Source organism: Poecilia reticulata, linkage group LG8 (assembly GCF_000633615.1).
Source record: "Poecilia reticulata strain Guanapo linkage group LG8, Guppy_female_1.0+MT, whole genome shotgun sequence".
Classification (NCBI taxonomy): domain Eukaryota; kingdom Metazoa; phylum Chordata; class Actinopteri; order Cyprinodontiformes; family Poeciliidae; genus Poecilia; species Poecilia reticulata.
Window position 1 is genome coordinate 7,753,787 of NC_024338.1, and position 26,162 is coordinate 7,779,948.

Here is a 26,162-nt window from a genome sequence, read left to right on the forward strand (position 1 = left end):
CTGAGTGCATCACATCACCTTAAAGAGTTCGTCCTTCTGTCCAAAACTTCGTCTGTGTCTGCTGGACTTTGCACCGCCTGTAGCCTTTCCTCTTGTCTTTTTTTTTTTTTTTTTTAATCTTTTTTAAATCTTTACAAACATGTATTTTCATTTATGTGTTTCGGTGTGTTTATTTTTCTCAAAGCCCATCTCTGAGGGTGACCTTGAGAAAACTCATTCTTCATTACATTGTCTTGTAACCAAGTGTTTAAACCAGTCAACATAATTGTCTGAAGTTCTGGGAGTTGTTTTGTGTTTTTCTGTAAAGTCGGGGTCACAGAAGGCACTTCGGTTTTGCTCGTTATCCTATTTCGGAACAATATTAATCTGAGACGAATTAAGAAAAAGAGAACAGACTAAAGTGTGATGAGTGTTGATTTATTTTGAAAATCATCCAATCGTGAATCTAATAAACAGCTGTCATTTCAGATTCAAATCTATATTTATCATTCATAATGTAATTAACTAATGACAAAGCATCAGCATTAAGTGATGAGACGCAGTGTGTGTTGCCTCATGCAAAACTGTTTATCTCTTTTAATGACAAACTGGTGTCATGATTTCATCTCGTTTGGACCTAATCACTCTCCTCAGACCGGACTTACAACAAGTCCGACTCCAGTTTGGAGCATCATGTAGGAGCTCATTCATTCCTCTTTGGGAAGCAGGTTTGTGTATTTGTACATTGAAATCAGTTTCAAGTCTGAAAACAGAAACTTTTGTCAGAAAATTTTGTCTTAATGTGTCCTCAGAATTGTTGGCCATAACAATTTATGTGCACACACGTCTCCTTCACTCCGTTTACATGTTTTCCTTCCCATAGCAGAAGTGTCAAATCTGTGGTAATCTCTCCCCCGGCAGGAAAATCTGTGACCTCATTGAATTTTTACCCCTCGTTGTCAAAATACTTCAGTCTATTGTTATTCTCTACTTAAAGTACAAGGCTATTTATTGGCCCCCTTTGGCAATGTGGAAAAAGGCTCAGAATAAATGTGGCATTTTTTATTTTAACAATCTTACACTGAAAATTTCAGAAAATGTTTGTTATCTGATTGTTAACAGATAATCAGATAACGACTAAAACTTTATTTGACATTTCTTTGGGTTTATTTCAAATGTAATGAAGACATATACACAGAAGGTGGAAGGTGCTTTAAGTCAACCAAAGGTAACGCTAGCCCAAAGCGCAATATTCTAGAGAAGCCACCAAAGCAATGGTGGCTTCTCTTAAATTTTAGAGAATTTAAGAGCTAGCTTAAACTAGCAAAATGGCAGGTCACAACTAGCAAAAGTGGTGCTACTAGCAAAATGGCAGGTCACTGTTGTTTTGCAGCTGTGTGCTGTAGCTTACAGGTGTAGATGGGTGATATTATAATGTGTCAGAATACACTGCCCAAAGTACGTAGCTGTGAACCCAACCCAGGGTTCTTCTTATACATATAATTCCAACTATTCCCTGCTGAGCGCCACTTTGGTGTTGAGTGAAAGGTGCACAGCTAATCTCAACATGTTACTGGGATAGAGCTACAACCCTTTAAATCTTTGCTTGTCATTTAGGACATGAAATTATTCACACAAGCAAACAAAGAAAAAATCAGTTCAAGTTTGTTTGTATAGCAGGTTTGAACAAGGCAGTTCAAAGTGCTTTATATGATAAAAACATGAAAAAATATATATACTGTGCAAATTTATCAGCCAAATCATTAGTTCTTTTAATTGGTGTGCATCTAGAATTTCAAAATTCAGCAACCAGGAGACTTTACACAACACAAAGCTGTTTTAATGTGCAATGAATTACTCTAGTTTCCTAGCAACTATTCATAACATTTTGCCTCAAAGTGGGGTGCCATTTAAGAAAGCCAGCGACTACAGAGCGAATTGTTTACCTCAAATTCATTTGAATTAAAAATGCACATTTCTGCCAGACATCCATTTCGGTACATTAGAAATCATCTGGATTTCTGTCGCCGTTTCGGTCGTCGCCCCAGTTCATCTCGCCATCCATCGCTCCGTCTCCCATTTAGCCCCGTCCTTTCCCCGTGTCTTTCAGTTGATCTGCGTCGATCTGACAGTGTATGACCACATGTCAGCCAGTCCACTACCATGTCAGCAGGCATAAATAGACAGGCGGCCTGGCAACCTGCCCTCCTCACGGGGCCTTAGAGCTGACAGCTCCGGCCCTTCAGGACCACATCTAAAAATCTCACAGTCTTGACACTTTCTTCACACTCGCTCCCATCGCTTGTTCCTTTTTTTTTTTAAACACAAAGTCACTGCTGCTGTGTTAAGGGAAGGAAGCGGTGGGAATGTGTGTGTTGCGTGTAAGTGACGTGTGCTCTGAGGTGGGTTCCTCTGCACCTTGGGAACACGCTGCCTGATGCATATGGATTCATTTCTCTCTCCCGGCTTGTTGAAATGTCATAACTCGGCCACGTAAACGGGCAACGTATAAACTCAACACCACCCCATCTGTGAGATGTTTCACCAGCTAGAAAACACGATTGCTGATTAAAATCTGGATCTACCTGCAATATGCTCACTGGCAAACTCTTAAAAAAAAAAAAACATTCATCTTTTATTGCAGATTTTCAAAAAATGCAATCTTTAGTTTGCATGCATTTATGTTCTTGTGAGGGGAAAAGAAATCCCCTCCAAGAAGAAGAAACAAGAAAATATTTGTTGTTACAAAACTCCTACAACTAGCAGCATTAATAACAATTCATAACAATTCCTATAAAAAATTTAGATGTATAATTATAGTAATTCAAACGTCGCCTAACTTTAGCAAGTCATGGATTTTTTTGTTGTTGTTTCCTAATAGGGTAGGCTATATCATTTAGCAACTCCTCAAAATGGGAAAGGTAAGAGAACATGCCATGTAAGCATGGCAGAAGTGTGTTTTGCACTTCATAAAACAGAAAGTGACTTCAAAAACACAGCCTATGTTTTCTCATATCTACAGTAAGAAGAATTAAATTGTCCAGATTTTTTTGAGGATGCTAGTTTCATAACAGATTACTTGGTGTTAAGTGATGTACCAAGGGTAGAATTAAAGTTATATTTATTATATAAGTTCATTGCTATGAGTCCTGCATGTGCAGTGGCTTGCAAAACAATTCATACCCTTAGAACTTTTCATATTTTGTCACATTACAACCACAAACGTGAATATATTACATTTGAATTTTATGTGAAAGACCAACACCAGGTCTTCATAGCCCGAGCGTGCTCTGTCTCCACAGATTTCTCCCTGACCTGTCCAGTCTGAAACTAAAGCTAAATATACAATCATGTAACACTTGTGGTGACGTTTTTGGCACTTTATGGACAAATAACATGTTTACAGTGAAGATATAAATGATTTGACAACTCTCTATCCATTAGCAATAACAATGGTTAAACTAGCTACTGCTACAAGGCCTAGTCTCTGGATTAAACTAAAACTTTGTCAATGTTTTTTTTATTATTATTTTTACTTTATGACAAAGTCTGGTTTGCATTTTATTGGTTTAAATTTTAAATCTCGAATTCTTAGCTTGATAGCTTATTTACGTCAATAATGAAGACAATTTGAGTGATGATGTTAGCACATAGGAGTGCAAGCAAAAAGAGAAATGTGAACAGAATGAACAAGGAGCTGGCTGGAGTAAGACAGAAACCTTACAGAAATGACAAAAATACAGTAAAATGAAGAAAATGGAAATGCAAATTTTAAGAGAGCAGCGAGCTGGTTCCCCAGAGCACGACTTAGCGAAGGCATCACTGGAATTACCCCTGATGTTAGGAAGCACTTCATCACACACCGTGCAAATTATTAAGTGCACCAACCAAGCAAATTATCCCCACAGCCAGCACGCACCTTCTGCTGAACTCTGAACCACAAATCATCAGTCGCATGCTACGCCACAGTGTCGTCTCACTCTGTTTGTTTAGAAGTTGGTGCGCTTGACTGCCCCTTAAGGCATCATGTGGCTCCTTTAATGTTCAAGTTGAGAGGAGAGATAAAAGCTTGCTGGATGAATTTACAGGGCAAATATTATGTGTCCTCTTTTATTACAGAAGAATTTGTATGCTGGGCGAAGAGGACTATTATCTTTTTCATGACAATGTTTTTGAAAGAGAATTGGTTTTTGTGTGGATATGAGCATTTCTCCACTTCAGCAGGTTTTTCAGCGTCTTCGCCATAATGGGTCTCAAACCTGTTATCACACCTACTATACCAAAGTAAATACAAAGTTTCGACAGTCTTTACAGACTTTTTGAAGCAGTTGTACAAGATGAGAAAAATAAAAGATATTTTATACATTGGCAGGGCATGTTTTGTTGAATGATGTAGTTTATTTGCTGTATGTGTTTCCAGCTTTACCCACAAGTTCAAATTTTCAGGTTGGAAATTGGGAAAGCTAAAAGAAAAATCAAAGGATTCCACCAAACCAAAACTCAAAATCCAATATGGCTGCCTTACATGTAATCTAAGTGAAAAAACTAAAAAGGTTTTATTACACACTAGTTTCTGGCTCAGTCTCTCATGTTCAGTGACTATGCTCCCAGAGAGTTTAAGAGTAGAAAAGGAAGGCAGTAGTTTGTATTGCTAACAGTAGCTAGCCTGATACTGAAAACCAACGGCCATTGTTCTTGGGCCATTGTCGTCGTTTCCGTCGTTGTTGATTTTTTTGGATCTATCATCCAAACAATTAATACACACATTGCTTCTGCTGTAATGCAAACCATACATCTAATTTTATAGTATCTACACAGTTCCTGTACAGGTCTTAGTGTTTCTTGCAGCAGACTCTTCCACAGCACGGACGGTTCCTTTGGTCAGAAGGGGGAGCATGGCAAATTATATCTCAATAAGTTATTTTACCTTTAAAAGATTAGATTTTATACATTTATCTGATTAAATCTTCACTTTCTTTTTATTGTTCTGAGGTCCCGCCACTTTGAGAAGCATCACTCAAAAAGACTTGCAGTATCGACTATTGGGGAGTGAATACAAATGCAATTGAAAACCATTTATCATTTCTCTCCCACGTCACTATTAAGCACTGCTTCTATCGCCTAAAAGCCCCATTGAAAGATATTTATATGTGTGGCTGTGACAAAATGTGGTAAACTTTAAGCAACATCAACACAGTTGCCTGGCACCCGCAGCAGCAGGCCCATCTACAATCTGACTTATGTTTCAGCATATTTCATTCGCCGTGAATTATACGCTTTCCTCTCCATTTGATGCTGCTCAGAATCCAGACCTGCTTCGGCTAACGTGTTATGGCACATTCTGTACCTTATTCATCACGCATAAAACGAGAGGTTGACATTTTGCCTACTATTTGTCATTACGTCCCATTTGATTTATGCCATGATAATTCAGCTTCAACAACGTTGAAAAAAATAAATAAATAAATAAAACAAGGTTTGTGTATGCAGCCACTCCACAGTTCCACTTAGCAATCAGTCAGGCAGTACACAAACAACACGATTATCTCTTTGGCTGCATAAATCAAGCGGAAAGTCATTATGTGATTTAAATAACCAATACGGTGATGGATCAAACTTCAAACTCTCTTTCGGAGCGTGAGCCCACCGTTTTGGCTCCCTAGGCCGACATGAAGACACACTCTGGGCCGGTCCGAGCCTGTTCGGGCCAACATACATCATTTACATTACAATGGACTGTCACCGACACACTCAACATCTCTTTCTAATATTTAATTTGAAGAAATGTGGGAGAAAGAGTAAAACTATAAGCACATAGCAAGGCACAAATACAGACCATGCAATGAAAAGTAAATTAAGTGAAGCTGACTAACAGTCAAACATTTATATAAATATGTGTACGACAGCTGCATTTTGATCAAGACACAAATTTCATTGCACAACTGTCAATTAACATCTAAAGTTGTTTTTTTTAAAGACAGATTACACTATTATTCTTCAAGAAACGAGATCATTTTGACAACTATTGTAAAAAAGTTCTACTATTTGTGAAATAATTACTTTTCAAGCAAGAAATAGGCAAAAGATTTCACTGCAAAAAATGTTTACTAGTGTGGCTGATGTCGCCCTAGATGTGGAGTTGTCCTGGGCGTCTGCCCACTTCGCTACTGAACACACTCACCGACACCATGCAACACACTGGGCTGTGTTATTTTTCCTCCCTTTTTGACAAACATGTCCAAAAGGGGAGTAGAGGTGAGAAGTTTCCCCCTGAAACTGCTGAGGACAGGCAGTGGTTTAATCATCACTGTAAGTCAAACACCAACAAGCTCTTCAAGTGCGCACATCCACCCCGACTGCGTCACGGCGAGGGGAGCAGACAGAAATAAAGCGACGTTCTGATGGTCAGAACGGCAGCTCCAGGCCCGACACTGAAAGGTTCGGCTTCCCGCTGGGAGCTGGCCTTCCTCAAACAGCCTGTCCACCTCAGAGTGCTGCAGCTTGTGTTACATTTGGCAGCCCGACAGGTGTGCCTGACAGACCGCGTGTGCGGGTTGAGTGCTTAATGCGCCCCAACTCAGAAGTCACTTGGGTTGACCTTCAAAGGTTAGAGCGACTCCGGCGGCAATGTGGGCGGAGACAAAGACGAAGAGGCTCCTAACTTATCATTACAAAAGGTCGCTTTGTTCTTTTCTTTTTTTATCTCAGGAAAAGTTCCCAACATCCAGACTTAAAATCTGCAGTGAAGAAATCAGTTCTCAGCAGACCGGAAGGGAGAGAATGACGACTTCAAGTAGATGAAATCAGCTCCTTTTCACTGGACATAGAAGCATGTGCAGTTCGCTTTACAATTGATGGTGAAAGCTGGTTTCTTTTTATTTCATCATGTCATAAAATAGAACAGACCACTCTTTCTTAACTAATGGGCCCCAACTAAAAAGTGGGTCGTGGTTCACTCAGCTTGATTTATTTAGATTATGGCTGCAGAGCAGATGTAGGCTTCGTAGAACAAGAGGAGGGAATGCTTCGTAACTCTTTTCAAGTTATTGACCATCTAAAGATGATTGCTCTTATCAACTAATGATTAATTGATGTGGACATTTTCTAAAAAAAACTGAGCTTTCTCTTGTAGTAAGAGGGCTAACCATCTTACCATGACATAAAGGGATACATTTTTCATACGTTTGAACATTATTTTGGGTCAGCTGTATTAAACACTGACTGAATAAACAAGAAAAAGTAGGAAATAAAAAGATTAAAAGAATAAAATATGTGAACACTTAATTCCCCACGAACAGAGAAATGTCGAGTATCATCCGTGGCTGTGCTTGAAGGAAAGTTAAAACTTTGCTTCATGAAATGCGACAGCTCTCAAAAATCAACTGCACTTATTGCTGTCATAATTTCTTTCCATCATGTTACAAATTTTCTGTGTAATGCCCTCCGCTCTTCTGTCATCACATCCTAGCCTTCATAGCACATCTCTAATTTTTGGTTGAGAAGTTGATCCTGCTCCGCCACACAACTCGGCTGAATGAGCGCTATTAGGTTTAAACTCAGGCAGCTTGTCAAGTATTTATAATTCAAAACAGAACCGCATAAATAGATCTGTCGCGATAAACGATAAATCAATTAAGAGCACGATAAATTAAACCTATCAACCTCATTTTAATTATCGGCTTTATCGTCTCTTCCTGCCTTTTTTTCTTTCTATTGATGACACTGAATGAAAAAAGGCTCAAAAAAATTCTCCACTGACCCTCCCTTTTCCTTAGTCTAATGTCCAGCGCACACTACACGAGTTGTCGGCCGATTGTCGGCCCATTTTCAGACCCTGAGAGACACATTAGCCAACAGAAATCCCAGGTAAAACGGTTCGATCGGGTTTGTCGTGCCGTGTGGTGTATAGCCACATGGGCACAATATAATGGCTACAAGTCCAGTTAACTAATTTTAAAACCAGGCATTAATCAATGCTTTACTAGAATCTACCTGCGATGCATGTGGCTAGAGTCAGCTAAAGTCCTGACTGAATGAAAATCATTATAACCTATTTATGTCACGTTAATGAAGAACAGCTGAAAACTTGCCGGGTTTATCAACTGCGGTAACAATTTGGCTCCAACTCCTCCCCTTGTCATTTCTATATTTTTGCACAAAATGTTGAATAAACATTAATGTTGTTTCCACATATCATCTCCAATGTCTGCTGGACTTTGGGTTGCGCTGTGTCAGCTGTTTGAGATTCCCCTCCGTAATTTCCCCTCAGAAAGCACAGAGGAGAATTCGTGCTTTCTGATTGGCTACCTGTCGCATTCAACAGGCTGCGTTAAGCTCCCAGTCGGGGAAACCCCCTGATTTAGATCGGAGGGGCCACGACAATCTAATTCACGTTACAGGATGATCGGTTACAAAATCACCAGCGACAATCTTGGAACGCAACGTTCTTAGATTGTCATAAGGAGAAAATAGGGGCAAAAAATTGTGTAGTGTGAACTACTGCATTAGGTAGTCGGATGTGCCCATCTTCTCTATTTAAATCTAGTGATTACTGAAGGGCAATATAGTATACAGACTTCATAATCTGCACTCTTTTGGTTGAATGCAGTATTTATTTCCACTTTGGCTTTATGTTGTTTAGTTTTTTTTCAAGTACGTTTTTTGTTAATGGAGACTGAGAATCCATTTTATTTTTGTTTTTGGTTGTTTGTCAGTTCCAGTGTTATGTGTTCTTTTGAAAATAAAGTGTATCTATCTATGGCAGGAAATTGCATGCATTATTAGTCATTTCCATTAAATCAGTGTCAAAAGGTCTTGAAACAATATTATCGTTTATCGCAATAATTTTTTGGACAATTAATCGCTCAGCAAAATTTGTTATCGTGACAGGCCTACGCATAAAGTGCATTTACCATCCCAGACCGAACTCTGTTTGGACGGTTTCTCTTTTCTGTTCTGGTAAGGTCCCGCCATCTTTATTTTAGCATCAACCTGCTCAGTTTCAGAATGACCAGTGGTGTCCTCTACTCGATGGCAGCTAAACTACAACAATGAAAAAAGGTCTAAGCGAGCATCCTCAGTTAGTCAATTGGAACAAATTTTAATCTAATAACCATTAATTGGTAGTAAGTGGATTCATTGATTGCATCCCTAAAAAGGATAAAATTGTGTTAAATTCACAGAAAAGGAGCCATTTCATTTCTGCCTACCTGTGGGAAACTCAGCAGGCACTACATCAGTGTCTCCAGCGACCAGCGAAGGGACGATCCACGTGTAACCATAGCCGGTGATCCCTACGGAGTGGGCCACCTCGAAGATGGTGTTGGCCTCTTCTTTTGTGCAGTAGAGAAGAATCACGGGRCTCTGCAGCTTCTTCAGCTGGTTCTGGATCTTTGAATCGCCGTCGTCCACGGACATGTCGAGCAGAAGAACTTCCTCCAACTCCCAGCCGACAAAGCTGTTCTCGATGGTGTTTCGGATCTGAGACGGACGTGGAGAACAAAGATGGGTCATGAGGTTTTATGTCTTACAGTTGAAGATATAAAAGCTTATATACGTCAAATAAAAAAAACACCCACACCTTTTTCTCCCAACTGTCTGAAGTTAAATCAGTCCAAACGTATCTTGTTTCAGGTTAGTTAGGATTACCAAAATTATTTCTATTTTCTGAATGCGACAATAATAAGATTTCATTATCAAAGCCATCAAAATGAGAAGTTTACATACATAATGATTACTATCTCTAAGAAATGAGGGAAAGCCCAAAAGAAAAGTTTCATCTAATTGAACTTCTGACTGTGTGGGGACAAAAAATGTAGATATTTTTTTTATTTCATGTGTGTAAACTTGTTGTCACTTTGAGACATCATTTGGTAATGCCTCAGTTTTAAGCAGGTGAATTTATTGCATGTCAACACTTTGAAGCCACATTAAGAAATGTGTTAGATGCATTAAGAAAGTGAGAAATTATGCTAATTATATTTCTATATGGCAAACATGAGGGTTGAAAAGTCTTCCAGGTGACGATCAAATGAGACTAGCTGACAGGCGCCAAACAAACATCTGGCTGCTTTGAAGATTTCTCATTTTTAAAGAAAATCCGGGATTACGTCGCAAAAGCTCAACCTTTTTCACATCTTGTCACAGTACAAACAACAAACATTTTGTATTTTATGTGAATTATCAAAACAAAGTAGTGCATAAATGTAAAGTGGAAGGTAGAAAATCCTTCCACTTTACAAGTGGACCAACATTTTCCTTTCATTTTCTATAATCTACTGAGTCTGCTGTAAGGAAATATGGTTATAATAAACTCCAAGAAATAATATCTGCCAGCAGAATCTCCCTGAGGCGTTCCTTCAGTTTGATTAGGTGTTTTAATTCACCATATTTCATAGGAGTGAGCTGGACCGGATCAGAGCCGAAATAAACAGCATTTAATATAATTACATTAGATTATATTAGAATCCACATGAAATTTTAGGACTTTTATAATGATCCATATTTAATTGCAAAATGAGACCTGAAAAGGGGCAAACGTACCCCAAACCAAAATGACAATGATGTTTATTTTGTTTTATTAATTAAATAATATTTTACAGTCCCTCCAGAATGTTGTAATTTTTTGGTGATTCTTTTTTGCAATCAAAATCGCAAATTTCGTGGTGCTAATTTTAGAAATATTTGTAAGGAATTTTGCAACATTTGCACTTATAGATGTATAAAATTTGATTTTTTTGTTACTCACCATATTGATCACAAACTATAGCTGGACCTCAAGCAAGGAGGAGGAAAATGTGTCGTAAAAGTAAGAAATACTGCCACCTGCAGGTGGGAGTCACTCACCTCATCTGTTGATTTTGTGTAAATTTCCAGGGATTCGCGAAAAAACGGAGTAATTTAGCATCTGGAATATATAAGGCCACAGAAAAAGCGATGACGGACGACGTGGTGCCCGCGGGCCCCATGTCGCCCGCGGGCCCCTTGTCAGTCGCCCGCGGGGCAAGTTCTAAAAATAGCCATTCTCATTAGGGAGCATTGCCAAATAAATTATTTAWTATTTTTACATTGAAGTAGTAAAATTTGTTTATATTCAGAATTTTAAAAAAAGCTAATTATAAAAAAAATTTAAAATGTAAATTTTTATGCATAAAACTCTTCTATGGTTAAAGTTCAGAATATGCGCCTGCAGGTTGTTATCGGAGGGCAGCAGCGCCTGCTGCTCCCTCCCTGCCTAGCTTAGAGTGGGAGGAGCTCTTAGGTCTTTTTTTTTTAAACTTGAAGTAAAAAAAATAAAATAAAATTTCCGAAATTTTAATTATCGAACCCTCTTTACAATTAAAAATTTGGAGAAAAAAGAATATATTATGCGTCAAAACATCTTGTACGTAGCGCACATCTGAGTCTGTGGGGGTCAAAGGGCACCCAAAGCTTAAATCTTATTGGTTTGCTTTTGTTTATTTAGCGGCTCGGTGCTTTTTCTGTAAGCTAAAACTGAATGAACGGGGTTTGAACCTCCCGCAGTTCTAGGAGCGGTTCGGATTCCGGTTGAGCTTTTTACCGTGTTCGGTTCTGACGGGTCGTCGGTTATGAGCTTTTTGATGTTTCCCGAACCGGACAGTTAGCAGGTCACCCGTTAGCTGACATCTGCCGCTCVTACTGAGCGTCGCBCTAASACTGTGTGTTAAACAATTTAATCTAGTTGAAACGTTTTCCAAAAGAGTAAAAACTAAGCAAACAATGTTGCTTCACCTTCTCCTCTGCACGTCTGACACCTGAACCGGGATCAACATCCTCCTCTTTCCGTGGATCACAGGTCCTCTCCGCTTCCATGTATTTATTAGTATTTAGCATCGTTTGTGTTAAAAAAAGGGCTCGCTGCTTTACTGGTTTAAGTTTGCGCTGGTTTTGTGCGACGCGCACATGATGCGCATTGGAGAGATGCGCACTTACAGGTCAGGTGCAGGGATAGTTTTGTGCTACCTTATAATTTGTCTGACATTTTTTTCTCTGCACAATTTGTTAATAATAAAGAGGGATAATAAAAATATACAATAACTTTTCTTTTATTTAAAGGAAAATCTCACAGTGCGTCCAGCAGCTGCAATAATYCAGACTGTCAGTCACTTGTGGGAAATTTAGAATCACACAGAAAAGCTAAGAAAGGGAATCAAACTTAAAACTAAACTAAGAGCTTCTGATCACATAATAGCAATTAACCATAGCTGCCATGGTAATAATTACTGATAACTATTGTGAATAGTCCCTAACATTAATATTATTAGACRGCATGTAATCATATGTATTATTGTTATAAAGGCTGAGCCAAGAAAAGTAGCCCTTCGTGTTGCTCTGGACCTGTGAAGTAGCTCCCAGGCTCAAAAAGGTTGGTGACCCCTGTATTAGACAAAGTAATAAAAAGATCAAAGGAGTGTTAATACTGTACATACATGATCCTCGGTGTTACCTTGGTGACGAAGTCCTGGTAACCGGGGTAGTACGTTGTGACGATGGAGAAGATGTACCAGTCGTACTCCTCCATGATGTTGAGGATGACAGACGCCTGCTGCTCGATGGAGGGGCCAAACTGAAAGAACATGGAGTTGTCGTCCTGGCAATAACAAGAAAACAGAGTGTAAACGGTTGCGCAACACTGCACGGCACTGGCCTGGACTTTAATTTAGCTGGCACTGCACACAGAGGAGGATGGCCACGACTTAAAGGACAGTGGCGGGTTTCATAACATTATTGGAGCGAACATTAATTTAGCCGCCTTTCTTCTCTGGCTCACCGAGAGCAACAAGAGGACTCCTGTGGACTTGTAATGATACCAGTCATGATTTTCATTAGTTCCCTTTATGATCCCCTTAATGAGTTTGTGGCTGGAACGAATTCTGTGGACTCAAAGCTGCTGTCTTTAATCTCATCAGCCCCTTCCATCGGTTTGTTTTATCACAACCAACAAACCGATTTCAGTGTAGTCTGTTTAATGTTAGATTAGATAATATATTAGAAATCGCACAGGTTGAAGTGAGCGATTTTACCTCACCCAAATATCCTCTAGCCGGGAAATAAAAGATGTGAACGAGCAAACACGGCTGAAACTGCAAAGGAAATTCAAAACGTTCACAGGCCGCGTCCCCTCGCCCAGGAAGTGTTAAATCCCAGCTTGACAGATAGAGAACATGAGCCAAATAAATAAGCTGTGCCACCTAACAGACTCTTGAGCAAACATTTCTTAAACACTTCTCTTCAAGCCTGCGTGTTGCGACCGGTGTTGGCACCAGATCGCTGAGCCAGACAGAAGAAGAGGAGGAGGAGGTGAGAACTACTAGTCTAGACGCGGTCCTGCAGCTCTGCATCATCAGGTTGCTGTTGTGTATGTGAGTCACTGCGTTAAGAGTCAAACTCATGTGTACTCGATGTACAGTAGCATGTTGGTTTTCCTGGAAAGCCGTGCTGCAGACTGGGCCAATTCATTGTTTTCATTGTTTTGTGCATTCGAAGGAGGCGATGAACCGCCTTCGAGGTTCTTTCAGAATCAAATGCTCAGCACGAACTGCAGTGACTGATTCACCCGTCGCTGTGGTTCCCCTCCTGAACACTAGGCTTCACTGGAGAGTAACGTGTCACTGGCTGAATGAAGAAGAGTCGAGGATGAAGCGCAATCTTTATGAACAAATGCTTCAGATTTACATTAAAAGTAAAAAAAAAAAAAGTGTGAAACATTAACTGCAATCGGAAAGTCTTCTGATTTTTAAAGCAGCTGAGTCATTTTTAAACACTTGGGATGAAATATCTTTTGGATCTTCACTATCACTCAAATTGGTATGAACAGAAAATAAATTATTTTCTTGACAAAAACATAAAAAAACATTTCTAGCAGGAATATGTCCAGTGGATGTGTTCTCAGAACACAGAAAACCACTGAGTGAGCGTTTTTACTTTACCCAAATATCCTCTAGCCAAGAAAAACTGGTAAGGTTTATAAAAGTAACTGGGTCAGAGGGGCATTTCTCTCCACACCCACCAAAACAGAGTTTTGCTCCAGAGTTATGAAGCAACTACATTTTTGAATAAAAGATAAGAAACAACCCAGTACTGAGAGAAGATGGCATAACTCAGTTCATGCCCCACATGTAACACTGTTAGCTGCCAAACTATTGAGATAAGAATGGGTCGTTTGTGAGCATAAAGTTTCCCAGCTAAGAAAAAGCTTTGTTTTCTGAAGTCTTTTACTTTCAAACCTCTGTGGCTCACATTATTGTCCTCTCCAAATATTCCTCTACTTTTCTCAGTGTCTGAGCCAAATGAATGACCTTCCTCCCAATCACCACATATGGAAATTGAAGAGAACAAAGTATAGATGGACACAGGAATTAAATGGTATGGCAGACCGCTACATTAATAAAAAATACAACAAAACTGCAACAAGTAAAATAAGGACTGAGAAAGGTGAGACTTTCAGCAGCTTCCATTTACTACTATGTTTTATAAAACTGTGCCTTTTAAAGAATATAAACTAGCCTCCGGTTCTTTGGACAAAAAGAGAGAACTGCTACATGTGCCCGTTTGCTGTGTGTTTACTGTGTGGAATCACAATCCGACCGGACTTACCAAACAGTGCTTTAACGTCTAGGTAGGGTGCCGGTATTTTAGGTCTCCGGCACCAACTCTCCTGACTTTTTTCCGTCTCTGGATGAATTATTATAACATTTGATTTGAGCTGGAGGCGTTTCTATCACAACTTGAAAATGAACATTACTATCTGGAGCTCCAAGCACAAATAAAATTGGAAAGAAAAGGTTGTAAAAATGACAATGTGTGCCCTTCGAACTATTCTCTTTTTTATTCATTTAATGGTTTATGTACAAACATGGTAAATTAAAAATACACCATCTGCTAATCTGGGTTTTAAATGATTTAAATCTGACCTCAAGTGCAAATTCCACAGAAACTGAAGACATATGTGGAAAAATGAAGCACAACCCCCAATGGTTCACACTCTCCATTTTAAATATGGAGGTTTTTCATTTTTACAGACTGATAGTGATTTAAAGGGTTTCTAAAATGGTATTAGCCTGCTTTGCTCTTAAAGCTACAGTGAATAAGCCTTATCTGAGCAAGTAATCACTGTTTGATTGCAGTGAAGAAATGGCTAGGGTTATCTAAAACAGGTCTGGTCATTTCTTCAGAACATATTTCATATTTCCACTTTAAAAGCTCTGACATCTCTCTCTCTAACCTGGACTTCCCTGATCACAGAGGTAGATTTACATCGACTCGGGTTCCCTCTCATCGGGGCTTCAGCAACGATTTGACACATTTCATTCAATTTAAGTTCAAGTCAGGTAATTTAAACGTTTAAATAAGAACACACAGCCTCATAATAAGGTGATTGTGTTTTATCTGGCAGCTTGCTTCACTGGCAGCTTCCTTAAGATGAAGATATAATGACACACAAGCACTGACCTTGCATCATCTTCCCATTTTCACTTCAATGCATTCCTCTCTGTTCATCCTATTTTTTTCTCCCCCTCCCCTCATTCTTCATCCATCTCCATCTCTTTTCCCGCTCTGCTGTACCCATTAATACCACTGGAATCACGGCCAGGGCACACTTATAATTGAATTTCCAGACTCGCCCGCTCCCCCCCCGTTATCCTCCACAGAGAGCCCTCGTCGCCACGCACCCCCGCCTCGCCGATTCCCCTGGGTTCCTCTCGCCRTATCTCTCTTCATAAGAGCGGTATTAAAGCGCCGCCTAACACACTGAGACCGGAGGTCTGAGGAATTTTTATTAGGCTGGAGAGGAGCGAGAAGAGCCGCAAAAACAGAAAACCGGAAGGAAGGAGAGGAGAATACAAGGGCTGACCAAAGAAGGAAGGAAAGAAAAAGGGAAAAAACATATACAGAGAAAAAGAAAATAACAAATACGGACACAATTTAATAAAAATGAAACCGAAAGGACAAGGACACAGGAAGGGAAGGACAAGAGCAAGTATATGAGGAAGGAAGGACAGAAAGAAGGCAGAAAGGAAAGAAGGAAGGAAGAAAAAGATGAAAGGAAGGAAAGGAAGGATGGAGGAAGATAGGAAGTAAGGAAGAGAATGAGGATTGAAAAATGGAAACAAGAAAAAAGAAAGGAGGCAAATAGTAAGAAAGGATGAAAGGAGGAAAGAAGGAAGAATAGATAAGATAGGAAGCAGGGAAGAGAATAAAGAAGGAAGTAAGGATTGAAGGAAGGATGGCAACAGGAGAGAAGGAAGGAAAGAAAGAAGAAGGAAGAGAGGGAGGGAAAACAGTAAGACAGATGAAACTGAGGTAGTTCACAAGTGAGGAAGGTCACAATCAAGGAAAGGAAGGATCAAATAAATGCATGAGGAAGGATGGATTGAAAGAAAGGAGGAGTAAACAGGAATAAATAAATGAAAAAAGGATGTAATTAATAAAAGAAGAAAAAGGAATCAATGAAGAACTGAAGAAAGGAGGAAGCAAAAACATGAGGACGCGTACAAAGAAAGACATGAAGAAGGAATTTTGGGCACAAGCAAGGAAGCAGGGAAAGAAGTGGTGGACTTTAAAGAAAGAAAGAAAAGAAGGAAATACAAGACGGAGGAAGGATGGAAGGATACAAGGTGAAGACGGAACATGAGGAAAGAAGGAGGGAAGAGAGAACACATGAAAGAAAGAAATGACAAAATGAAGTGTGCACTGTAAAGGAGGAATGAAGGAAACAAGGAAGCATAAAAGGGAGTAAAAAAGCTTAGTAAAGGATGACAGTATGAATGGGAGGAAGGACACAACACTTAAACAGTGGAACAGGAAATAAATACCAAAAAAAAATTTTTAATCATACTTATTATGATGAAAAATTTTTTTTATCCAGAGCAGGAAAATACTGAAACCAATTCCAGTCTTTCCTCCAAACTGCACAGGAACCCCGAGGACGGGGCTGCGAGTCAGTCGACTGAAATTAAGTCCTGCACAACGCTGCTCTTCATTTACAGCTACACCAATTAGGGTTTGGCCACATTATCACCTCTGTTGGCACAAAGTGATCGATTAGCGAGTATTAAAACTCCCAGAGGGGCAGAAAGGCCAGAGAGCCGCCCGGCCAGACGCAGGAAGCCGGCCAGGACGGTTTTAATCGGGCCGCCTTCTGACGTCAGCGCTGGCTACTGTACATGGAAAACAATACGCTGCTACGCCACATGATGCGGCAGAGTGGATGCTCGGTGGAAGCAATAAAAAGAGAGAAAGGAAATAAACTAAAGAGAGAATAAAAAGATAGAAATGTCCAAAAAAAGGGGGGGCAGCAGAGATGTGAAGCCTCCAGAGGGAGACGAACAGAGGACAATGTGGTGACAATGGGATGAATGGAGGAGAGACAGAAAGAGGGCCGTGCCGGCAGATGGCTGTGGTCCTGCATGGAACGGGGTGAGCGGCAGAGAGCCAGGAGTCGCTGGAGGAAGTGTGTGTGTGACGGCGTGTGTGTGTGGGTGTCAGGCAGTTGGCCAGGCGTTTACACAGAGAGGGAAGGCGACTTAGCCTGAGCCGCCCGACCGCGGAGGAACCGCCGTCAGAGGGGGGGACAGAAGCGGGACGCGGGTGTCCTCCTCTATGGGAAAACCTGGGTGTCCTGCAAGACAGAAAGCTCTCCGTGTCTCCACTGAGCTTAATAATCATGAACACAGGTGTGTTTTCATTCATATAATTCACAACCTTGTGTCAAAGTAAGACGCCAAGTTTATTAACATGACTGAAGTTGCCATCAAATGGTTTTGGTTGTGCTGCTAATGTTTTAAAGATATCAATCAATGTTTAATCAAAGGTTAATCAAAGGTCAGCCACCCAGTTTACGTTTACAAAATCAAACAAAATGTGGTGTTACATTTGTGAAGCAGAAAAATTATTTTTGTGACGACGTTTCCAAAGGTCACTAGTGTTTTTTATTTGTGCCGCTATCATTTTAAAAGACGTTAGTAAATGTGTTCAGAGGTCATCAAAGTCCACATTTACAAAGTCAAACAAAATATGGTGTCAACCAACTGAGTTAAGTTTGTGCAGCAAAAATGTTGGTTTCTGCTTTTATAACTTTTAAGATTTACAAAAAAAAAAGTTTTATGAGGTCACCAGACATCAACTTGCCTTCCGCCCTTCACCGCATTAACAAAATCAATAAAATTGATCGCAGCATGTTTGATGACGCCGGGTAACACTTAAAATGATAGCCGCACATACAAAAAAGTCTTGCTGTGCAAACATAGCATGAATGTTTGACACCAATTTTGTTTAATTTGAAGAATGTGGCGGAGGGGGCCGGGCGACTTCACTCAGGCACTTTGGTGTGTGTGTGTGTGTGCTTGTTGTGTGTTTGTTGTTGTCTGTGTGCGTGCGCGCGTGTGTGTGTGCGTGTGTGGGGGGGGGGGTAGTCCATGGTTGATGGGCCATGGTGCGCTGTAGTTGCTGTCTCTGCCCCAGAGCCTTCAAATGAGCGCACTCACACACTCATAGAGCACTTATTCGACTTGAAGGCCAGGGAAAGTCGATAGCTCAGGTATTTCAATTACACACACAGTGGCACATCACTGGCTACGAAAGAACCAGATTGGCTGCTGCGCTCTTCCTCTGAAATATGCAAAAAAAAAAAAAAAAAAAACCACACAAACACGCGCGCACATTTGAGCGGTCTCAAACTTAGACATCTGCACACTGCCAGCGGAGTGCGAGCACGTGCACAAACGTATCTACGAAAGGTGTAGCGCGACTCAAACGTGCCGTGAATGACGAATCATGATGAGCCTCAGCCCTTGTAACGATGCAGTAAAACGCCGTGAGAGGAGCTGCTTAACGGGAGAGTGCGCCGTACAACGAGCGCATAGCAAAGGTGAGAGGGGAGGTGGGACGGTAAGGATCGAGGTTTAACATTCACTCCTCCGTCTACAGCGCTGTGTGCAGATGTGCCTAAACGTCACATCAGAGGGGCCGTGAATGGGACGTCATTTCAGCTGATGAAGGTTTTATTGCTTTGGGTTTTGTGCCGGTTGCCACAAGAAAGTGAGCAGCAACGTTATGGTTGCAGTATATAGTGGTCAAGCTGTGAGAGGTTAGGCTAAGTATAAAGAGTGAGCACTTCATTTTCACTTGACCCTGGCTGGCAAACAGTCTGTGTCAAGTTAAAAATCAATGAAAAAACAACGTCTGTGTGATCTGCGCCGCGATCAGTTCGAGTTCACACAATACAATGAAACAGGACATCAATGGAAAAGGACAAGAACAAAAGGTTAGGTAGTTTTTCACACAAATAAAAACCTTAAAGGGGTAGTAGTTTTGTGTAAAAATTACTTCTTTTTTTTAGCTTTACATCATGTTATAATGTCATTCTCTTTATCAAAACGTACCAGGAATGTTGCTTTGATTCTTACATGTTTGAGAAATCCCTTAATCTCCCATGGCAACCATTCAGCTGTACAAAACGCCTAAGTGGACATAGCGCTCCCCATCGGAGTTGCGGTTTCCAAGCTTCTGAGCTTCCGCCTCACAGAGCAGCTCCTTCAGACTAGCCAGCAGCTATTAGCAAACGCCTGGTGGAACTGAGTTTCTGCTGAGCTCATTATAGGAGCTGCTTCTCAATTAAATAAAAACGTTGTTAAAGGGTTAATAGAATATCGATGCTGTGATGACTTCCTGAAAGCGGAGTTTCAGGAAGAGCAACGATTTCTTAAAGAATTAGATGCCCAATTACAAGGCGTTAAGTTACAAAGTCATGTTTGATATGACTTTGTATAAAACATTTTTATAATAACTGAAGGTAACAGTTACTTGATTGTGATGTAAAATGGAAACGTGTGCCTGGACAACACTTAATGCTGCCCCTTTAAAAAGTGGCATGCATTAGCATACTGTGATACCCCTAAGAAAGGAATCAATGTGCTGAAAAGTTTTAAGCATTAAATGCTCTTTGGAGATCTAATGAGCACGGTTCAATCCATCATCTGAACATAACAGCAGAACAGTAAACCTACCAATATTCAGTCATAACAGACCAGGCAGGGCGACCATTACCCAGCAAAGCAGCCAAAAAGGCCCTGTTGACTCTGGAGGAGCTGCAGAGATCCACAACTCTGCCCTAGTCAATGTGCCAACATTACAAAGTGCTACCAATACCCCTGATGGATGGATGAAGTCTACCCCAGACAAAGCCAAGGCTGCCTCAAGTATTAAAAATACAGGAAAATACCACCTCCTTAAAATGTTTATTTGTAAGCTAAAGCTCCCCTTATCGGTTATACTCTGCTTTGTGTTGGTCAATCACAAGAAATGCTAATAACATCCATTGTACTTTGTGAATGTGAGGAGGGTCAAGGGACATGAATACTTTTGCAAGGCAATTCAAACTGTGATTTTGGCAGATAATCTTGGATTACGTTCTGGAGCTGTACGCACATCGTTTGTTTTTTTGTTCGCCCCCCGTAAGAGGAGACGAGATAGAAACACAGATAAGAAAATGTAAGCTGTAGAGGCAATGGAGTCTGTCGCTGGGAGGGTTTTTGGCAATGCATATTTCTGTCCTGCCTATAAAGGATCCTTTGAACTCGAACGGGGGGGTGTTGCTATTGACTGCTGCTGCACTTCCTGATGGAGAGCAAAGCCAGCGTGGAAGAGAGAGAAAGAGAGAGAGAGAGGATGGAGAGATGATAAAAGAGAGTGCTGGAGTGGGAGGTGAGGAGAGAAGGAACAGCTGGCCTTCGCTTCAATATATGAACTGGAAAGACGGTGGGAAGGAGACAGAAACTTGCCACAGGCATTTATCGGCAGCAGAAAATTATCCGAACACCGCCGACGTTCAGCTCTAATAAAGCCGCCATTACCATATGCGCCGAAATTATTGATAACAAGCCCCCTCCCTCCCTGCACTTCACGCACACACACACAATTATCTCTACCTCAATTAAACCTGAGCTCACTCCCAGCCTCCTCTTCTCCTTGTGTTTCCCTCTCCTCGTGCCCCATCGTCACATCTCTTATCAAGCAAGCCTACTTATCTTTAATCAAACGCATACACGCTTAATTGGCTCGAACATTTGTCGGAGCGTCATCTAATTAGCGGTGACCTTATTTAAGTACTTTTCGAGTCTCAATTAAAAACGGACATGTCTTCATTAAAGCGTTGGGCTGAATCCTCTCCGACCTGGCTCCGAAAAGCGAAGGGACGCACGTATGGCCGCCCCAACACGTCACACGTGTTAAAACCTGGAAAGACGGAAATGAGAGAAGCGGTGGGGATCAAATCAAGTGTCAGATGAGGCTCAACCTGAAGCACAAATGCCAAAAGTAAATAAATAAATAGATAAAATAAATAAATAAAATAAATAAATAACCCAGCGAGTGTTTCTCTGTGGCCCATTTCTGCTCTAAGTTTAGCTGAGGACCTAATGAGGCAGTCTGGTGCCGCTGCTCCTGTTTGTCCTGTGGTCCTTGTAGGCCGCTAATGGGTCTGTCACTGAGCGAGTCTGGCTGAGCCTTGTACAACCAGGCGAACGAGGCTCGACGGGGAAAGGTGAGTGAGTGAAACGCACAGCTGTTCACGTTTTGTGTGAGTTTCAGCTGCCGAGAGGCGCTAAATGAATATTAGGGAGACGGGATAACTAATGGATGAGTGAATTCTGTAGGATATTACAGATTAATGCCTCATCGAACTGTTGAACCCAAATGCAGGGGTGGACAGTTGATTTCGTTCAAAGTTGTTTATTGTTAATCAGAATATTGAATCTGACATGTAAAAAAATGGTTATAAAAAGTGTAAAATGTAACCATTTCAAATGACAAAAATGTACCGTCTCCCCGCTGTATGACGCAGACACCTCTAAAGAACGGCAAACTTTTAAAATGTATATTTGTAAATAATTCTAAAAGTTCATTTCCAGTTATTTTTTGGTCTGTCGCATAAAATTCTATTAGAATAGATTCAAGTGTGTAGTTATTACTTGAGAAAAAATAAAAAAATTAGGCATGCATACTGGAAGCAAGCTAGGTAGCTAGCCTCGACTACACAACTGATAAAACTCGGTGTCGTTTTGATTTAAGGCAGTGCCTTTTAAAAATTATTGACCGGATAGTGAACCACACATGTTCACACCTGATAGTACGGTAGACTCAGTTTGTCTGGGGACCATCTGTTATATTTCCAGCTGGTGCGGTTTGCTTTCACACTACAATGTGTGAAACGGTTCAAACCCTTTGGAAAACTGTTCACCTCCTCACCAGAGGTGGCGCTGCACAAGGAACCATTGAAGGAAACGACACAAAAACCTCTGAAGAAGACACTGAGCACAACTTCTTTCTTCACAAAATGTGAACAAGAATGAAGTAGCGTCAGATTTTGGCGTTTGTAGGATTTCTCTTCGTCTTTGGTAATAATTTCCTTGGTGAAATTTCTCCTGCTGGTGTTTGTTTTGATACTATGTACCCAGAATGCCCGGCTTTTGGAGCGGTCTCTTTTCCATCACAGACTAGCTATTGCTTAAAAAGCCTGCCTGTTTATTCAAAAACAAAACAGAAATTGAACTTTGGAAAAGATAATTTCTTCAGTTTAAACCAATAAACATCCCATTTGCTTCAGAGAACAACTTCCCACAATCCCACTACAGGCCACAGATTAACCTAGCCAAAATGAAATCAGGCCAAATGAGTGCCGCAGCAGTGAGGGGAGTATAGGTCGCATGGCTCTGGTTGGAAGCTATGTGGACGCTGAGGTTCACCACAGTGTCCCGAGGTGGACATAAAGTGGTTCAGGGAGTCAGGGAGGCGAGCACGCTCACGCAGGCAGACATCTTTCTCTTCTCGATACAAGAGAAAAGGAGGCAGGGAAAGGTGGTGTTTGTGCTGAGCATGAGAGGAAAAAGAGACAGAGACGAGCTGCGTCAGGGAGTGAGGGGTGGAGGGACATCCAACCAAATCCGGGGTGTTATTAATCCATTTATTTCCCTCCAATCTCTGCATCTGTCCGCCGCTATCTCCAGCGCTCTGGTCATATCGTCTGATCGCAATCTCTTGCTCTCGCTTTCCCATAAATCTTAAATCTCGGCTCTTTTGCCTCTACTCATGTCATCTCTGCCCGTCATCCTCTTCTGTTTCCTTCACTCCTTTTCTTTTCGTCTTCCTCTCTGTCGCGCGACCCGGGTGGCACCGTCAGTCGCAGGCACAAAGCCATCATCGTGCTGAGGCTGTTTCTCACCACTTCACACTCCAAAAAAAAAAACACACACACACACACACACACACACACACACACACACACACACACACACACACACACACCCACCCGCTGGCATCTTTGTACATCCAGGCGGTCTCATCCACCCTCCCACCCAATTCTACAGTTTATCTGCAACACGTAACACAGGTGCAAATTAAACAAGGTGAGGATCTGGAGGCAGCCATTAAGGAGATAGTTATGATACTGATAAGTCTGGCTTCTGTTGAGAAGCTGTGAGTAGTCAATATCTCTGCTGCATTAGAAAACCGTCTTAAAGTGTTTATTTGTGAGGAATCGTGTGACCTCATGTTTCTCTTCTGAGATGATTTCTCGGATTTTGATTGGTTATCTTTATTAACCAAGCAATGTGGAGCAGGTACATAGGTTTTCATTATCTGTAACCCATAAAAATCAAAATTACAATATTTCACTCAAGGTGTAATGAATCAATGTAATACGAGTTTATGAAATTAGGAACAAGAAATGAAACTTTTTCACGATGTTCTAAATTTTCCAGCCCTTAATGTAGAAGATGTAGAAAAAGTGTGGGGGGAAAAAAAGTTTGGAGATGAACAGAGATCATAAAATAGGAGGTGTTGGATTCTGTGATGTTTACAGAGCAACACAAAGGTTTCACTGCCACCTCTGGTCAAAGGTGAAACTTCTCCACCTGCAGAACGATCCTCTCCAAAAAAAACAAACAAACAAAAAAACAGCCTTCATTCCTCTTTCATCTCCTGAGCTTTATCTCTCTTTTAGTGCCCTGCAATTTTAGCTAAAAGTCCCACATTAAGCTGTTAGCTTCATATCAAACGCAACTTCACAATGAGCGTGTAGTTCTACTCTCCAACGCCACCGGGAACCAGAGCTCAACAGAAGCAGCTCTAAGGTTTTACAAAAGCTACAAATCAATGAAACGATGGAGAGAAGCAAAAACTGAGGAGAGTCTGAGCGCTGATTTCTCCTCCCTGACTCACGCGGACCACCCTCTCTACAAGAGCAACACCTTCTCTCGCTACAGACCTCCTCTTAGGAGTGCTGCAAGCATTTAGTGTGGCTTCAAATTCAAATTCTAATCTGTTTTATAGGCGTGACGGCGGCAGAGGGATGTCTCCACGACGCAACATGTTGGGAGAAAGGCTGAGACAATAAGCCAATCTGCATGCTCCTCTTTTTCCGCTCTTCCCTGCATGTCTAATGAACCGTTTTGGCTTTGAAAAGCCTTCACATAAAACCCTCGTGTCCTCTGCATGCCACCCTGCCTTGTTTTTCACCGCTCTTTCCAAGATGCTAACATGGAGGAACGCTATTCCTAATAGGTGGTGTTCTAGCATTTGTTGGGACAACTGGAGGGAAGTTGGTTGCCTTTTTCAGTCCAGGAATTGATTGTTTTCCACACCTTCACTTCTTGCACTTACAGTTGCCGGAAAATTTTTGCGAGTTAGCTTCAGCGGTACAAGCTAAAATCTCTGTTTTGGTTTATGATGCTGGTTTTCTGATTCGCTCTCTTTGCTTGGCATTGCCATGTAATTGCTGTTAATTGATGTACAGGATCCCGACTGTAGCTCACCAACCAGCACATTCACAGCAGAGAGTAACCCATGCGTGTAATTGAGCCTTGCTATCTGCCGTCAGCCATCGCAATTCAGCCTGCCAAAGTAAATCAGAGCCCTATCAAGTTCCCGCTAATGTACGCTCAACATTTTAACTGCTCATGTAGTCCAGCAATAAAAAAAGAGGGGGTTCAACTTATAGAAGAGATGAAAGATAAAGAATTTATTCAGATTCAATTAAGGCTGAAAATGTTTGTGCCTTTAATCAGGCAGTGGCGTGTTCACAAGGTTCCTCTGTAAGTTTTGTCAAATGGAATTGTCAAAGATTTCCAGATATCCCAGTTCTTTTTTAGTTATTCTTTTAAATATACATACAAAGGTTTCCTGTTAATATTATGGATGGACAAATGGGTAGGTAATGGGATAGTAATGTAGAGATAAATTATACAAAGTCAAGAATCGTTTATTTAAAATCAGATCTACTCAGTCAGATTTTGCAATCATCTCCCTCCTTACACCAAATCCTATGTTGTGAAAGACATTTGAGCACATAATCCTCCAGTGTCAAAGAAGAACTGCTGATTTAGCACTTTAACAGCAAAAACAAACAACAACAATCAGAAAAGTCAACATTTTTCTCTAAAACCTGTGCACCCCCTGCTGCCGTCAAGGTTTCCCCAGGAAAACTCGCATTCATCCAGCGGCCCGCTGTGTTTTTGAGTTGAAACTGTTTAAAGTTGACAGGAAAGTTGAAAATATCACTTCATAATTTTGTGTTATTGGAAGATTATCACCTGAACACCAACTATAAAGTATTAAAAATGCAAAAATAAAAAACTTAAATAAATAAGCTATGCTTAGCCTGATGGGGGCACAAGTAAAGCCTGGTGGCCCACCAGGCTTACAATACACTGAGAGAAATCCTGTGCCATGATTAATACGTCATATCTGATTTTTTTTTTAAAAACAGTGGGAAAAATCTTTTTAAAGCTTAAAATAATTGATTTCATATTTTCATTACTACTGCACACAATAAAGGTCTTGTGGCTGTCGCAGACACGAGGCCTGCTTGGCTTGTCGTCTCTCAGCAGGAGGAAAGAGTCCTGTGCGTCTGCCAAAGCTTTTCAGCCACAACAATATCTAAATGGCACACAAAGGCCCATTAGAGTCATCAAACCATTAAACCAGCAACCGGCAACCTTCAACTTGGCAATTACAAATATTTGATTCACTCTCGCAGCCCTGCACACACACACACACACACACACACACACACACACACACACACACACGCACACGCACATACACCAGCAACACTCTCTCCTCCTGTCTCTCATGCATGTGATTCCTCTCTCTTTCATCTCTTCCCT

The 26,162-nt window shown here is 40.9% G+C and overlaps 1 protein-coding gene across 5 annotated transcripts in view; it reads right to left on the reverse strand.

Moving 5' to 3' along the window:
* Positions 1-26,162, reverse strand: part of grin2ba (glutamate receptor, ionotropic, N-methyl D-aspartate 2B, genome duplicate a) — a 178,721-nt gene that overhangs the window by 61,445 nt on the left and 91,114 nt on the right. For all 5 annotated transcript variants that reach the window (XM_008415507.2, XM_017306255.1, XM_017306254.1 and 2 more), the window contains 2 exons: positions 12,446-12,589; positions 9,189-9,459 (listed from right to left, as the gene is read on the reverse strand). In XM_008415507.2, coding sequence (XP_008413729.1) covers positions 9,189-9,459; positions 12,446-12,589 — 415 coding nt within the window. The remainder of the gene's footprint in view (positions 1-9,188; positions 9,460-12,445; positions 12,590-26,162) is intronic.